General features: G+C 38.2%; 1 protein-coding gene across 1 annotated transcript in view; it reads left to right on the forward strand.

Moving 5' to 3' along the window:
* The window catches only part of VPS13A (vacuolar protein sorting 13 homolog A), a 262005-nt gene continuing 248183 nt past the window's right edge, over window positions 4181-18002 (forward strand). Inside the window, 1 exon segment of the mRNA XM_021065108.1 lies at window positions 4181-4488. Coding sequence (XP_020920767.1) covers window positions 4389-4488 — 100 coding nt within the window. The 5' untranslated portion in view covers window positions 4181-4388.

An 18002-nucleotide genomic window follows, 5' to 3' on the forward strand; every position in this document is an offset into this window, starting at 1 on the left:
GCCACACCGTCAGCATATGGAGGGTCCCAGGCTAGGGGGCTAATCAGAGCCATAGCCACCAGCCTACGCCAGAGCCACAGCAACGCGGGATCTGAGCCCCGTCTGCGACCTACACCACAGCTCATGGCAACACCAGATTCTTAACCCACTGAGTGAGGCCAGGGATTGAACCCGCAGCCTCATGGTTCCAAGTCGGATTGGTTAACCACTGAGGCACATCGGGAATGCCTATATATTGTTTTTTAATGTTCCAAGTTTACAGCATATAGCTGAATCTAATGAAACTAAATTTCCTTGGTTCAAAATCTGCAAAGTTGATTTGCCTTAGACTAAAAGCATTTCAATTACTATGAATAAGAGAAGTGTTATTATACTTGATTCATCATTATTTTCTTTATTTTTCCCTTCTTGTTTTGGGAAAAAGATACAGGTTCACTGTAAAAAATATATATATACATATTTATAGGAGTTCCTGTCGTGGCGCAGTGGTTAATGAATCCGACTAGGAATCATGAGGTTGCCGGTTCGATCCCTGGCCTTGTTCAGTGGGTTAAGGATCTGGCGTTGCCGTGAGCTGTGGTGTAGGTCGCAGATGCAGCTCGGATCCTGCGTTGCTGTGGCTCTGGCGTAGGCTGGTGGCTACAGCTCCGATTGGACCCCTAGCCTGGGAACCTCCATATGCCTCGGCGGGAGCGGCCCAAGAAATGGCAAAAAGACCAATCAGCAGAAATGAATCCAACTAGGAGCCATGAAGTTGCAGGTTTGATCTCTGGCCTGACTCAATGGGTTGAGTATCCGGTGTTGCAGTGAGCTGTGGTGTAGGTTGCAGACACGGCTCAAGTCTGGCATTGCTGTGGCTCTGGCGTAGGCTGGTGGCTATGGCTCTGATTAGACCCCTAGCCTGGGAATCTCCATATGCCACGGGTGTGGCCTTCAAAAGACAAAAAGACCAAAAAAAAAAAAAAGCTTGAAAAAAACAGAGAAAACAATCTCTGAAGTCTCATTACCTGGAGATAATCACTATTAACATTTGATGAAGTTATATTTGGATTTCTTTCTGTATATATATCCTTTGCACACTTCAAACACATCCACAACTTATATAATTGATATATTATTCTGTACAGTGTTTCTCATAAGTGTATATTACTTTTTCCATATAGATCACCATCATTTTTAAAGCTTGTACAGTAATTCATTGTGTGTGTGTGTTTAATCAGGTTCCCTATTAATTTAGGCTGTTTCTCATTTTTTACTATTATAAACAATGCTTTAATGAATATGCTTGTGGGACAGCTTTTTGAGTTTTTATAATTATTTTCTTAGTGTAAACCTCTAGGATAGGGATTGCAGACCTAAAAGTCATATGTATACACATAAGGATATGTCAGTTTGTGGATGTTAACAAATTGCCTTTTAGAAAGATTGTATTAATGTAAATTTTTGCATATCCTGTCTAAGTAAGGTTCTTATAACTTTCTCAACCTTTTGCTTGTGTCTCCCAACAAATTTCTCTCTTTTTCAAAATAATTGGAGCACATAAATCCAAATAACTTTTTATGGCTTATTTTTTCAAAAGAATTGGAACACATAAGTCCAAATAAAGTTTTATGGTTTATAATTTTTATTTTTTGTCTTTTTGCCATTTCTTGGGCCGCTCCTGCCGAGGCATATGGAGGTTCCCAGGCTAGGGGTCCAATTGGAGCTGTAGCTGCCAGCCTACCCACAGCCACAGCAACTGGGGATCCGAGCCGCGTCTGCAATCTACACCACAGCTCACGGCAACGCCAGATCCTTAACCCACTGAGCAAGGTCAGGGATTGAACCCGCAACCTCATGGTTCCTAGTCGGATTCATTAATCACTGGGCCACAATGGGAACTCCGGTTTATAATTTTTTAACTGTTAACTGAGATATGAGTGCAGGACTTCTTGAGGCTAGGTAGGTAAAAGTCCTGTAAAAGGGCCATCCTCTAGGCTTGCTCTGACAAAACACTTTTCTGGAATGTGTTGTGTTTCAGTGGCTTTGTTGTCTGGCCATCTAGTTAGGTCCACAATACCTACCTCACTTGGGGAATGATAAGGACAAGCAGCATGGCAATGACATTTACTTGTGGACAGAGGAATAATCATTAGGAGAAAAAAATGTCAGAGATCACTACAGTGCATCAAATCCTCAAAAATGGAAAACTGTAGGATGTAACCTAAACACAAAATAGCAAGTCCTACTTATAACGTTAGAAATTTATTGCACGGTTGGATATTAGCGAGTGTCACTCAAATGCTTTTCCTTTTGTTTTTGTTTTTGTATTTGATTAAACAGTGAGGTACAGTATTTTAATTAGGATCTGGAGAGAAGAAACACCTCATAGTAACACATTCCCAAATTTGAAACAAACATTTTTTGATAGTCCTTGGGCTTAGTTTTCAAGTTCAACAGCTATTTGGTCTAATGGGCATATCTATCTTTTATATGATGACTAATATATTTTTGCTTACAAACTTCCTCAGATGGATTAAGCAACATAAGGACTGCAACTTTTAGTAATTAGGAAATGTGTTTGTGATACCTCTAACACTAGATAAGAATTCAGTTACAACATGCATTTTTTTTTTTATTTTCAACACTTTCTCAGTATTTTTTTCATTGCTCTCTTTAGCAAATAAAAGCTGATACTTCTAAAATTTCAGCAGCACACTCCCCCTTACTCAATTCCACAGGATTTTCATGGATTGTAGAAAACTAATGTGAGGTGTTTGCAAGATACTTAAAATGTATTTTTAGAGTGAGTTCTGGAAGTTTTTGTATTTAAATTTTTGGTGTTAAATTATAACAGTGGAATTTTGTAGCTACTGTATATCTGACTTATAAACAATAGAACAATAGAAAAATCCATAATTACATAAAGCTTTTCCGTTTTCTGGGCATTTTAGTTGGTATTGGTTTCTGTTATACTCTGTTGAAGTATTCGAGGTAAATTTCCAATGTCAATAGACAAATGAAAGAGAATAGGTGGGTTGGTGGGGTGGAGTCAGTCAAAAGTACCAGATTCCATCTGTTTCTGTAGAAAATTAGTTGTGTCACTTTGGACAAATCCCTAACATTGCAGCTTCATTACCTTAAAGACCAAGAGATTGAAATGTGACCTAATAAAGGCCCTTCAAATATGAAATTATATGAAAATAACTAATAAACTCATGTAAAACAAGATTTTACACGTATTTGCCAGGCATTCTACTTGCGAAAGTAAATCTTTAAACCTTAAAAAATTTCGGTGACTGCAGAAAAAGCGCTTGCATGATGAAGAAATCACAGAAACTCATCATTTGCCATGCAGAGAGAAGTTTAAACTACACCCCTACCTCTTAAATCTTTAAGAGTTTATTAATTATGGTTCTCCAAACTTCACATCCAGCGTCTCTGTGACCTCAGGCCTTTGTGACCTCAGACCAAACGCCGGGGTGGGAGTGGGTGTATTTATTTATTTAAGATCAGTCTTTCTGCCAAGGCTCAAGGGTTCAGGGTCTATGTCTTGAAGTATTTCTTGGAGGGTGCTCAGCAGTTTCCGGACTGGCTGACTCTCTAAGGGATGAAAGTCGGCTCCGTGTAAATAACTTGACCAAAAAGAGTGCGATCTCAGATGTAGGGAAAGGGGCATGGAATTACAACCCCGAGTTCACTCTTCCCTCTCTCGATTTGCAGCCAGGGAAACGCTCAAGGACCTGGAGGGCGTCCAAACACTCAGGCTGGTCGAACTCAGAAAGCAATGCCGGGGCTCTGCTGTACCTCAGAACCTGTAATAATAAGGGAGTTCTCCCTGGTACACTGGGACGCCTCCCACTTAACCGGGAAGAGGCTGGAACCCGTCCGGTTCCACTTAGTATTGCAGGACCACCCCGCCCGCAGGAGTTGTGTCTCTTCTGTTGGCGGGGGACCTTTCATGCTGGGAGTAACCTCCGCGCGCCCACCAGGTCCCTGCCCACGCGATCAGTAGTGTTGCGGAAAAGCCGGTGGGGCGGGGTCGGAAAATGTTTGGCTGCTCCTGATGCTCGCCCAGTTGCCAGGCAATGGGGGAGGAGGCGGGGCCGAGGAGAAGGCAGAGCCCAGCTGTGCCCGAAAGGGGCAAGCGTCAGAGAGGCGGCCGCGCAGGCGCGGTAGCTCTCTCCCGGCCTATCGCTCCGCCCCAAACCTGGAGCCGGAGCTGCGCATGAGTCGCGCGAGCAGGCACTTTGGCCCCTCCTAGGGCTCGCGGCGGCGTTTCGTGTCCGGCACCGGTGGCGGCAGAGTAGGAGTCGCCCCGGAGCCGATGAACTGAGCGCCTCCTGAGAGGGGCCCGAGGAAGGCAGGCTCAGGGAAAAGGAGCTCCGCGTCCACCGCGGCTGAGGAAAATGGTGTTCGAGTCGGTGGTCGTGGACGTGTTGAACCGGTTCTTGGGGGACTATGTGGTGAACCTGGACACATCCCAACTCACTCTGGGCATCTGGGGAGGTAATGAGACCGCCGCCGCCCTTCCATCTCGCCTCCCTCCCAGGCTCCAGTTGCCAGCGCCTGGCCTTGCCTTTTTGGGGCCTCGAGCCCCTCGCTCGCCGAGCGCTACCACCTGCCGCCGCTCTCGTTGGGGTCAGATTACGTAGAGCCCGGCAGCAGTTCCGGGCCTCCGTCTGCGAGTTATTTTTTTGGCCTGAGGGGAATGGGGTGTTGGGTGCGGGATGAAAAGGGCCCCTGTTTCTGGCTAAGAGGACCTGCAGTGGACTCCAAGGGTCTGGAGTTCAAATCCCGCCGAGGCGCCCTTTTCTGCCCCTGGCGGTCCAGTTTCAGCTGTGCTGGGCGAGGGTTGGCAACGAGACGCAGTTGAGCTTAGTTTGTTCCATTTTACCCCCTTGGGTCGTGACGGAGGCCCCGGGCAGCCCACGGAGTGGCTCACGCCGCCTTGCACGTGAAAGCCAGGCGTTGTGACCAAAGACGCCCTCTTCCTTCCTCGCCCAGCCTCCCGGTACGGCCGAACGGTGCCGGCTTCTGGGCTCCCCCTTCCGGCCACACCACCTGGACTCCGGGGTGGCTCGCTTGGGTTGGCTGGTAACACAGGGCGAAAACTCCTGTGCAGAGTGACTCGAGGGGTTGGTTGTGTGTTTTAAATTCACAACCTCACGCAGCAGTGTAAAGCTTTGGGGTTTTGTGGATCCCAGTGAGTTAACTGAATTTTTTAAAAAACGAGGTGCGCCGGGCAACTTCTCATACGGGGATGAACCTGTCCTTAATGTTGTTTAGATGGTGAGGGACCGGGGCTTTATTATAGCGTCCGTTGTTTTCTGGTGGTCTTTCTTATTTGGTGCTTCATTTTTAGTGCTTCCACCTGTTTGTGTATTATATACCCTTATCTATTTAAAACCCGTTAGACAACAGATTCCTCTTCTTTACAAAATGACTCTCCCAGGCTAAAGCTAGGGTTATTTTTGTGTGTGTTTGTAGTATATGTTTAAAAAATTTTTACTGTTCTTGAATATACACACACTTTCAGTCTTCTAAAGTACTTTGGTATTTTTCTTTTATGAAATAGTGTGAACAGGTAATATAGTTTGATAAAGAAAACCTGTTGTTACTGTTGTTGACAGCTAGTACCATGATAGTGAGACTACTAGACTACAAGAACTAGTATCAGAAATTTGCAGATGATTTAATCGTGCTGCTTCTCATTTGCAAAATAAAAATAATAAAACTTGTCTCCACCTACCTCTGTAGGAAGCCTTGAGAACATTTTGTGGCTTACTATACAAAATCAATTTGAGAGGCATCCATGTGTTGCATGTGTCAATATTTCATTTTTTAAAAAATTTATTTATTTAAATTATGGTTGACTTACCATGTGCCAATTTCTGCTGTACATCAAAGTGACCCAGTCATACATATATACATTCCCTTATCTTCCATCATGGTGTATCCTCAAGAGACTGGGAGGACCTCATTGCCTATCCATTCTAAATTTAGTAGTTTGCATCTACTAACCCCAAACTCCCAGTCCATCCCACTTCCTTTCCCCCTCCCCTTGGTAACCACATGTCTGTTCTCCATGTTTGTGAGTGTGTTTCTGTTTTGCAGATATGTTCATTTGTGTTATATTTTAGATTTTACACATTCCTGTATTTGTGAATACTATTTTATTGTGTGAATGTACTATAAATCCATTCTTTTCACCAGTTCAAGGACTTTTTTTTTGGCTTTTGGTGATTATGAATAGAGCTACTATAAAATGCATGAACAGGTTTTTGTGTGGACATAAATTTTTATTTTTTTGGGGGTTTTCAAGATCATATGGTAAGGAAATACTAAATTTATGTGAAACTATGAAACTGCTTTTCAAAGTGGCTGTATCATTTTACTGTCTCACTAGCATTGTATAGGTGTTCAGTTGCACTACACCCTCACTAGCTCTTAGTATTGTCATTTAAAAATCTTTTTTAGCCCTTCTAATAGATATATAGTGAGAAAGCATTGTGGTTTTAATTTGTATTTCCTTAGTGATTGAGGGTGTTGAGCATCTTTTCATGTTATTCTTTGCTGTTTATATCTTTCTGTTGAGGTGTCTTTTCAAATCTTTTGCTCATTTTAAAATAGATTTTTTTTTTCAATTGAGATGTAATTCATATACCATTAAATTCATCCTTTTCAAATGTACAGTTTTTTTAGTATAGTCACAAAATCGTGCAACTAATCACCTCTATCAAATTCCGGAACATTTTCAACACTCTGAAAATAAACCTTATACCTATCAACAGTCACTCCAGGTTTACCCCCACCCTGCCTCTGGCATCTACTAATTTACTTTTTGTGCCCTATAAATTTGTCAATTCTGGACATTTTATTTAAGTGGGATCAATATATATGGCCTCTTGTTTTGGCTTCTTTCACTTAATGTTATATTTTCAAGGTTGATTTATACTGTAGCATGTATCAGTATTTCATTCCTTTTTATGACTAACTAATGTTCCATTGTATGGATATAACCAATTTTGTTTATCCATCAGCTGATGGACATTTAAGTTATTGCTACTTTTTGCCTTTTAGAGTAATGCTGCTGTGAACATTCATGTACAGGTTTTTTGTGGGCATGTATTTTATTTTATTTCGGTTTATTTTTTTAAATTTCATTGGAGTATGGTTGACTTACAAAGTTGTGTTAGTTTCAGGCATACAGCAAAGTATATTAGTTATACATATACATATATCTATTCTTTTTCAGATTCTTTTCCCATATGGGTTATTATACATATCGAGTAGATTTCCTTATGCCTTGTATTAGGTCCTTGTTACCTGTATACTTTATATATATTAGTGCGTATATAATCAATCCCAACTCCCTAATTCCCTCCCCCATTTCCTCTTTGGTAAACATAGGTTTGGTTTAGAAGTCTTTGAGTTATTTCTGTTTTGTAAGTTATATTGTATCATTTTTATCAGATTCTACATATTAGTGATCTCATGATATATGTCATTCTCTGACTTATTTCACTTATAATAATTTGTAGGTCCAGCTGTGTTGCTGCAAATGGCATCAACTCATGCTTTTTAATTTTCATTTTTGCTTTTTAGGGTTACATCTGCTGCATATTGAAATTCCTGGGCTAGGGGTCAGATTGGAGCTGCAGCTGCTGGCCTATGCCACAGCCACAGCAGTGCCGGATCCGAGCCGCACCTGTGACCTACACCACAGCTCCTCAACCCATTGAGAGAGGCCAGTGATGGAACTTGCATCGTCGTGGATAGTAGTTGGGTTTGTAATCTACCAAGCCACAATGGGAGCTCCCTAACTCATGCTTTTTTAATGGCTAATATTTCTGTTGTCTATATGTACCACATCTTCTTTATCCAGTCCTCTGTTGATGGTCATTTAGGTTGCTTCCATGTCTTGACTCTTGTAAATAGTGCTGAAATGAATGCTGGGGTACATGTGTCTTTTTGAATTACGGTTTTCTCCAAATAGATGTCCAGGAGTGCGATTGCTGGATCACATGGTAGTTCTATATTTAGTTTTTAAGGAACTTCCATACTGTTTTCTATAGTAATGGTACCAGCTTACATTCCCACCAGCAGTGTAGGAAGGTTACCTTTTCTACACACCTTCTCCAGCTTTTATTATTTATAGACTTCTATTATTCTCACTCGTGCAAGGTGATGCCTCATTATAGTTTTGATTTGCATTTCTTTAATAGTGATGTTGAGCACCTTTGCATGTGCTTTTTGGCCACCTGTCTTCTTTGGAGAAATGTCTGTTAGATCTCTGATCATTTTTTAATCGTTTTTTTTTTTTTTTTTTTTTTAATTCATGTAAAGATGTATGAGCTGTATTTTTTTTTTTTTTTTTTGTCTTTTGTCTTTTGTCTTTTTAGGGCCGTGCCCACAGCATATGGATGTAGCTAATCGGAGCTACAGCTGCCAGCCTATACCAACAGCCACAGCAACACCAGATCTGAACCACATCTGTGACCTATCACACAGCTCATGGCAACACCAGATCTTTAACCCACTGAGTGAGGCCAGGGATTGAACCTACGTCCTCTTGGATATTAGTCAGATTCGTTTCTGCTGAGCCATGACGAGAACTCCTCTGTTTTTGAATTGTTAGTCTCTCAGTGTTTTCTTTACATATAGTCTTATGTTCAGTGGCCTCTTAATGCACATTCCGAAGATAACAGTGACTCTTTAGCAATACGAAGATTCAGTCAGGGCACAATTCCTTATTCTAAGAAGTCATTTTTCTGTCGTGGGAATATACTGGGGTACCAAACAAATGATTGTTATATAGTCTAGTGGAATTATTGATTTCTTTCCTTAAATATTGTTTTTACTTTTATGCTCTAGGATACTTTCATAGGCCTTTAGACTTGAAAGGGAACATTTTTTAAGAAGTGTTCAAACATATATCAGTGTTGAAAGATTTTACAGTCCGTACCCATATACCCAAATCTAGAGTCTACCATTAATAATGTATTAACAGCTTTATTGAGGTAAAATTGACACACAGTAAAATACAGATATTTAAAGTCTACAGTTTGGTAAATTTTGACATGTGTGCACATGGGAAACCATGATCATGATCAAGATAATGAATGTATCCATCATGCCCAAAAGTTTGCCCTCATCCCTAGAGGCATCCATTATTTATTTATTTTTTTCTTACCGTACATACCTCTATTCCTGGTATGCTGAAAGGTTTTTTCAAGAATGTATATTGGGGAGTTCTCATTGTGGCTCGGTGGTTAATGAATCCGACTAGGAACCATGAGGTTGTGGGTTTGATTCCTGGCCTCAGTAAGTGGGTTGAGGATCCGGTGTTGCTGTGAGCTGTGGTGTGGATTGTAGACGTGACGTGGAATCCTGCATTGCTGTGGCTCTGGTGTAGGCTGGCGGCTGCAGCTCCAGTTGGATCCCTGGCCTGGGAACCTTCATATGCCACGGGTGTGGCCCTTGAAAAGACAAAAAGACTTAAAAAAAAAAAAAAAAAGAGTGTATGTTGTATTTTGTAAGGTGTTTTTCTGCATCTGTTGATATGCTCATAGAATTTTTCTGTGAATTATAAGATTACGTTAAATTTTTTGAATGTGGAATGAGCCTTTTAGAATGAATTAATCCTACTTCGCTGTGGTATAGATTTTTTTTTTTTTTTTTTTAAGGCTGCTCCTGTGGCATATGGAAATTCCTGGGTTAGGGGTTGAATAGGAGCTGCAGCTGCCACCCTACATCATAGCCACAGCGACACTGGATCTGAGCTGCATCTATGACCTATACCACAGTTTGCGGCAACACCAGATCCTTAACCAACTGAGTGAGGCCAGTGATTTAACCTGCATCCTCATGGACACTATGTCAGGTTCTTAACCCACTAAACCACAGTGAAAACTGGTGCATAATCATTTTTATATCTTGTTGGATGCAAGTTGCTGAAATTTTATTGAGGATTTTTGCATCAATATTCATGAGTGATGCTGGTCTGTGGTTTTTCTTGCTTGTAATTTTTTTAAATCTGTTTTTTTGATGAGGGTAATACCGACCTTATAGATGAGTTAGAAGTGTTCGTATGTTATCTGGAAGAGATTGTAAGAGATTAGTATTATTTTTTTCTTTAAATATTTGGTAGAACATTAGCAAAATCATCTTGGCATTATGCTTTCAGCTTTGAAAGATTAGTAATTGTTGATTCAATTTCCTTTATAGTTATAGACTTATGTAGATTTTTCTTGCATGTGTTTTTATAGAATTTTTTTAAAGGAATTGGTACATTTCATCTAAGTTATAACATATGTGTGTATGTGTTCTTTTTTTTTTTTTTTGGTCTTTTTTCGCAGCACATAGAAGTTCCCAGACTAGGGGTCTAATCAGAGCTGTAGCCGCTGGCCTACACCACAGCAGCATGGGATCCGAGCCGCATCTGTGACCTACAGCACAGCTTATGGCAATGCTGGATCCTTAACCTGCTGAGCAGGGCCAGGGATCGAACCCACATCCTCATGGGTACTAGTTGGGTTTTTTAACCACTGAGCCATGGCGGGAACTCCTGTGTGTTTGTTTTCTTTACTAACCTTTTAATGGGCGTGGGATCAGAAGTGATGGCCCTTCCTTTCATTTCTCCTATTGGTAATTAGTATCTTTTTCTTATTTGTTAATATGGCAGAGAGTTACCAGTTTTATTGATCTTTTCAAAGAACCAGCTTTTGGTTTCATTGGAATCTCTTGATTTTCTATATTGAATGACATTGAGTTCTTAATATTTTTCTTCTTGCTTAGGATTTACTTTGCTCTTTTTTTTCTAGTTTGCTAAGGTGGAAGCTTAGACTATTGGTTTTAGATCATTATCCTTTTCTTTTTCTTTTTTTTTTTTTCTTTTTAGGGCTGCACCTGCAGCATATAGATATTTCCAGGCCAGGGGTTGAACTGGAGCTGCAGCTGCTGGCCTATTCAACAGCGACACCAAATCTGAGCCCCATTTGTGACCTACATCACAATTCACAGCAATGCTGGATCCTTAACCTGTTGAGCAAGGCCAGGGATTGAACCAGCACCCTCATGGATACTAGTCAGATTTGTTATTGCTGAGCTGCAGTGGCAACTTCATTCTCCTTTTTGAATATATGCATTTGATGTTATAAATTTCTCTTTTGCTGCATGTCACAGATTTTGGTAAGGCTTATTTTCATTTGATTCAAAATATTTTATACATTTTGAGATTTCTTTGACTTATGTGCTATTTAAAACTGGTGTTTATTTAATCTTTGGATATTTTGGAATTTTTTTTCTTTCTTTACAGAAATCTTTCAGATTTCTGGTTTAATTCCATTGTGGCCTAAAAGCGAACTTTGTATGACTTCTTTTCCATTAAGTTTGTGAAGGTATGTTTTCTGGCCCAGAATGTGGTTTATTTTGGTGAATGTTCCATGTGACCTTGAGAAGACTGTGTATGCTGCTGTTGTTGCTTGAAATGTTCTATAAATTTGTTACATCCCTTTACTGTTGATTTGTCTGTCTTTATATTTAAAGTGGGTTGCTTATTTTGCCATTTGCCACACCATGGATAGACTTGGAGGGTAATATGCTAAGTGAAATAAGTCAGATGGAGACAGACAAATGCTGTGTGATTGCACTCATGTAGAGTATAAAAAACAAACAAAAATTCAGACTAAAGAAAGAAACTAAACCAATTGAAACAAACATATAGGAGTTGCCTCATGGCCTAGCGGTTAATGATCTGGTGGTGTCACTGTTGTGGCTCAGGACTCTGCTGCGGCACAGATTTGATCCTTAGCTGGGAACTTCTGCATGCCATGGGAATGTCTGTCTTTACTTTTAAAAATTTCCCCCTTTTTCTTTCTTCTCTGATTTTAATTGAGTGTTTTGTATGATTTAATTTTTTTCTCCTCTCCTAGCCTATCAATTATACTTACACATTTAAAATGAATATAGGTTTACTTTGAAATAAGATGTACTGCTTCAGGGATAGTGAAGGTATCTTATAACAATATTCCATTCCATTTCTTCTGCTTATCTGTAATATTATTATTCATTTAACTTATCCATAAGCTGTAGTCACTAAATGCAGTTACTATTTTTTGTTTTTTGTTTTGTCTTTTTAGGGCCATACCTGCAGCATTTGGAAGTTCCCAGGCTGGGGTTCAAAATGGAGCTGCAGCTGCTAGCCTACACCACATCCACAGCAATGCAAGATCTGAGGCACATCTGCCACCAGCACTGCAGCTCACAGCCCCACTGAGTGAGGCCAGGGATCAAACCCATGTCCTCATGGGTACTAGTTGGGTTTGCTACTGCTCAGCCACAACAGGAACTCCTCACGACCATTTCTAAGTGTACAGTGGCATTAAGTATATTCTTGTTGTATAACCATCACCTTATCTGTATCCAGAATTTCTGTCTTGCAGAACCAAGATACTATACCCATTAAGCAGTAAACTATCCATTTTCCCTTCCACACACCTCTGGCAACCATTCTATTTTGTGTCTAGGAATTGGACTATTCTAGGTACCTCATGTAAGTTGTATCATACAATATTTGTCCTTTTGTGTCCTGCATTTTTTACTCTGCATACAGTCTTTAGGGTTTATCTGTTAAAGCATATGTCAGAAGAATGTTCATTCTTAAGGGCGAATAATGTTCTGTTGTGCCACATTTTGTTTCTTCATTCATCTGTCAGTGAACAAACACATGGGTTGTTTCCACCTTTTAGCTATTGTGGATAATGCTACTGAAAACACGAGTGTTCAAGTATCTCTTAAGTCCCTGCTTTCAAATATTTGGGATATATACTCACAAATGGAATTGCTGGGTCATGTGGTAATTAATTTTTTGAGGGACCATGGTACTACTTTCCATAATAGTCATACTGTTTTACATTCCCATCAACAGCACAGAAGGATTCCATTTTCCCCACATACTCAGAAATATTCATTTCTTTGTTTTGTTGATAGTGGCCTTCCTAATGGATGTGTCATTTTGATTTACATTTTCTTATTGATTAATGATGTTGAACATCTTTTCATGTGCTTATTGGCCATTCGTATATTTTCTTTGGAAAATGGTTTAAAATCTTTGGCCATCCTTTAGGTTGTTTGGTTTTTTGTTGTTGAGTTGTAGGAGGTCTTTATATATTCTCAGTGTGATCCCTTATCAGATGTGAGACTTGTAAATATTTTCCCCTTGTCTGTCTTGCCTTTCAGTGTTGATAGTGCCCTATAATGTACAAAAGATTTTAATTTTGATTGAAGTTCAAATCTTTTTTTTTTTTGATGCTTTTTGTGACATGTCTAAGAAATCATTGCCAAATCTGATGTCATGGAACTTTTTATCTATCTTTTAAGAATTTTATAGTTTTAGGTCAGACATTTAAGTCTTTGATCCATTTTGAGTTAATTTTTTGGGTATATTATGAGATAATGATTCAGTTCTTATTTCTTTTGCACCTAAATATCCATTTTCCCAATGTTTTGTTGAAAAGATAAATTGAATGATCTTGATAGCCTTGTCAAAAATCATTTGACTCTATATACAAGGGTTTATTGCTGGGCACTCTACTCTCTTCCAGCGTTGTAAGTGTCTGTATGTAAGCACTGTGGGTTTTTTTTTTTTTTTAATTTATGTGTAGTTGATTTGCAGTATTGTGCTAATTTCATGTATATAGCGTAGGGATTTAGTATTTTATATCCCATTATAGATTATTACAAGATAATAGTTATAATTCCCAGCACTATACAGTAAATATTTTTTTCTTACCTATTTTATATGTATCAGTTTGTGTCTCTTAATCCCATACTCCCAATTTGTCCCTTCCTTTTTCCCTTTTATAACCACAACTTTGTTTTCTATGTCTGTGAGTCTGTTTGTTTTGTATATACATTCATTCTAATTACTTTTTAGATTCCTTATATAACATTTATCTTTCTCTGACATTTTTCACTAAGCATAATATTCTCTATTTCCAGCCATGTTGCTCTAAGTAGCAGTATTTTCTTTTTTTTTTTTTTGCTCTCTAAGGCCATACCCGAAGCATATGGAAGTTCCCAGGCTATGGGCCAGATCAGAGTTACAGCTGCTGGCCTATAACACAGCCATAGCAATGTGGAACCTGAACTGTGTCTACGACTACACTACAGCTCATGGCACTGCTGGATCCCCTACCCACTGAGGCCAGGGATTGAATCCACATCCTCATGGATACTAGTCACATTTGTTTCTGCTGCACCACAATGGGAACTCCTCATTCTTTTTTATGGCTGAGTAATATTCGTGTGTGTGTGTGTGTGAGAGAGAGACACACACACACACACACACACACACACACACACACACACACATCTTAATCCAGTCATCTATTGATGGGCACCTGGGTTGTTTCCATATCTTGGCTATTGTAAATAGTGCTGCTGTGAACATTGGGTGCATGTATCTTTTTGAATTAGTGTTTTTTTCTTTTTTTTTCTGGATATATACCCAGGAGAATTGCTGGGTCATATGATAATTCTGTTTTTAGTATTTTAAGTAACTTCCATACTGTTTTCTACTGTGGTTGCACTAATTTACATTCCCATCATAGTGTACAAGGGCTCCCTTTTCTCTATATCCTGTCCAACATTTGTTGTTTGCAGAATTTTTGATGATAGCCATTCTGACAGGTATGAGGTGATATCTCATTGTGCTTTTGATTTGCATTTCTCTGATAATTAGAAGTATTGAGCATCTTTTCATGTGTCTATTAGCCCTCTGTTTATTGTTTTTGGAAAAATGTTTCTTCAAGTCTTCTGGCTATTTTTGATTGGATTGCTTGTTTTTTGATACTTTTAATATGAGCTTTTTGAATATTTTGGATATTAATTTTTTGTCAGTCACATCATTTGCAAATATTTTATCCTGTTCCATAGATTGTCGTTTTTAGCAAGCACCATGCTATTTTGATCATAGTGCTCTTGTTAGTACATGTTGAAAACAGGAAATGTGAGACTGCCAACTTTCTTTGGAAGATTGTTTTGACTGTGGGTCTCTTGAGATGCCATATGACTTTTTAAAGATGTAATTTTTTATTTCTGCAAAATGTTGGGATTTTAATGTGGATTACATTGAATTTGTAAGTTGCTTTGGGTAGTATTGATATCTTAACAATATTGTCTTAAAATTGATGAGCACAAAATGCCTTTCCATTTATATGTGTTTTTACTTTCTTTCAATAATGTTTTATTGTTTCAGAGTGTAATTCCATCCATCCACTCACTCGCCCCTTAAGTTTATACCTAAGTATTATTCCTTTCCAATGTGGATGCCTTTTATTTATGCCTCTTGCCTAATTGCTCTGGCAGTGATGTTCTGTATTGAATAAAAGTGGCAAAAGTGTGCATCCTTATCTTTTTGTTCCTGATTTTAGAGGAAAAAGATTGATCCTTTACCTTTGAGTGTCACGTTCATTGTATGCTTTCCATATATTGCCTTCATATGTTGAGGTAGTTTTCCTTTTATTCCTAATTTGTGGAGTGTTTTTTCGTGAAAGGGTGTTGAAATTTTTCAAATGGATTTTATTCATCTGGTGTTTTTTCCTTCATTCTGTTAATGAGGTATATTACATTGGTTGAATTTGTATGTTGAACTATCTTTCCATTCCTAGAATAAATTATATTGCATAGTAGATGTATATAATTCTGTTAATGTGCTATTGAATTTTTTTTGTTAGTATATTCTTGAGGATTTTTGCCTCAGTATTCATGGGGGATATTGATCTGTAGTTTTCTTGCAGTATCTTTGTCTGATTTGTTAACAGATTAATGCTGACCTCAAAGATTGAGTTTGGAAGTATTTCCTCCTCTTTAGTTTTATGGAAGAATTTGAGGAGGATTGATGTTTTCTTTTAAATGTTTGGTAGAATTCACTGGTGAAACCATCTAGTCCTGTGCTTTTGTTGTTATTATGGGAAGGTTTTTGATCACTGATGAAATCTCATTACTAATTATAGATCTGTTCAGATTTTTTTTTTCCTTGATTCATTACTGGTAAGCTGCATGTTCCCAAGAATTTATCTGTTTCATCTAGGTTTTCAAATTTGTTGACATACTGCTGTTCATATTATTCTTAGAATCCTTTTTATTTCTATGAATTTGGTAGTTCTATCCCTTCCTTCATTTTTGACTTTAGTTACAGGTGACCCTTGAACAGTGTATATTCTCAAAAATCTATAACTATAATTGTATAGTTGACTTCCCATATCCATGATTCACATCCTTGGATTCGGCTCTCTGTGGATCATGTAGTATTGAAGTATGTATTTCTTGAAAAAAAAATCCACATATAAGTGGACCTGCAAAATTTAAGCCTGTGTTGTTCAGGGGTCACCTGTATTTGACTGTTCTCTCTTTCTTAGTCTAGTTAATGATTTGTCAATTTTGTTGACACTCTTGAAGAACCACCTTTTGGTTTCCATCAGTTTTCTCTTGGTTTTGTTCTCTGTTTTACTTACATCTGTTCTAATCTTTATTATTTCATACCTTCTGATGGATTTGAGTTTAGCTAATTTTTAAGATGCAAATTTAGGTTGTTGATTTGGGATATTTCTTCTTTATTAAAATAAACATTTACTGCTATAAATTTGTCTCACGGGACCTCTTTTACTTTATCCCACAAATTTTGGTGTGTGTTTTCATTTTAACTTTTTAAAATTGTTTTTAAATTTTTTCTTATGATTTCTCCTTTGATTCACTACTTGCTTGAGTGTATAAATTTTCATGTATTTGTGGATTTTCCAGTTTTCCTTCTGCTGTTGATTTCTAGGTCCATTCCATTGTTATCAGAAAAGATAGCTCATATAAGTTCAGTCTTTTAAAATTTATTTTTCCTTTGTTACCTAACATAGATTTAAACTGGAAAGTGTTCCATGTGCATTTGATAAAATTGTGTATTCTACTGTTGTTGGCTAAGAGTGTTTTCTGTATATAGGTTAAGTTCAGTCCATCTATTTTCTTGTTAATCTATTTTCTTGTTAATCTTCTGTCTGGTTGTTCCACCCATTGCTAAAGTTGTGTATTGAAGCCTCCTGTTCTCACCATAGAGCTATCTCTTTCTCTCTTCAATTATTCAGCTTTATATATTTTTGAGCTCTGATGTTTGCTGCATGTATATTTACATCTGTTATATATTCTTAGTAAATTGACACTTTTATCATATTAATACTCAGTAGATTTCCAGTTTTCTCTGAATCGCTTACTGAAGATACTTTCTTTCTCATTGTATATTCATGCCTCTTTCCTCATAGATTAATTGGCCATAAGTGTGTAAGTTTATTTCTGGACTCTTTGTCCTGTTACATTGGTCAGTGTGTCTGTTTTTGTGACAGTACCATACTGTTTTGATGACTGTAGCTTGGTAGTAGAGTCAGAAGTCAGGGATCATGACTCCTCCAGCTCTGTTCTTCTTTTTCAAGATTGTTTTGGTTATTCAGGGTCTTTTGTGTTTCCATACAAATTTAAAATTTTTTTGTTCCAGTTCCATTCCAAAATACCATTAGTATTTTGATAGGGATTACATTGCCTGTGTAGATTGCCTTGGGTAGTGTAGTTATTTTGACAATATTAATTCTTCCAATGCAAGAATATGGTATATCTTTTCATCTAATTGTGTCATCTTCAGATTTCTTCATCAGCTTTTTATAGTTTTCCAAGCACAGGTCTTTTACTTCCTTAGATAGCTTTATATCTAGATATTTTATTCTTTACGATGCGATAGAAGATGGGATTTTTTTTCCTTAATTTCGCTGATACTTTGGTGTTAAGGTATAGAAATGAAACATATTTCTATATGTTCATTTTGTATCCTGCAACTTTATATGGTACCATGTCATTTTCAAATATTGATAGTTTTACTTCTTCTTTTCAATTTAGATTCCTTTTATTTCTTTTTCTTATTTTTGCTGTGGCTAGGACTTCCAAAACTATATTGAATAAATGTGGTGAGAGTGGAAATCCTT

This window comes from Sus scrofa, chromosome 1 (assembly GCF_000003025.6).
Source record: "Sus scrofa isolate TJ Tabasco breed Duroc chromosome 1, Sscrofa11.1, whole genome shotgun sequence".
Lineage (NCBI taxonomy): Eukaryota > Metazoa > Chordata > Mammalia > Artiodactyla > Suidae > Sus > Sus scrofa.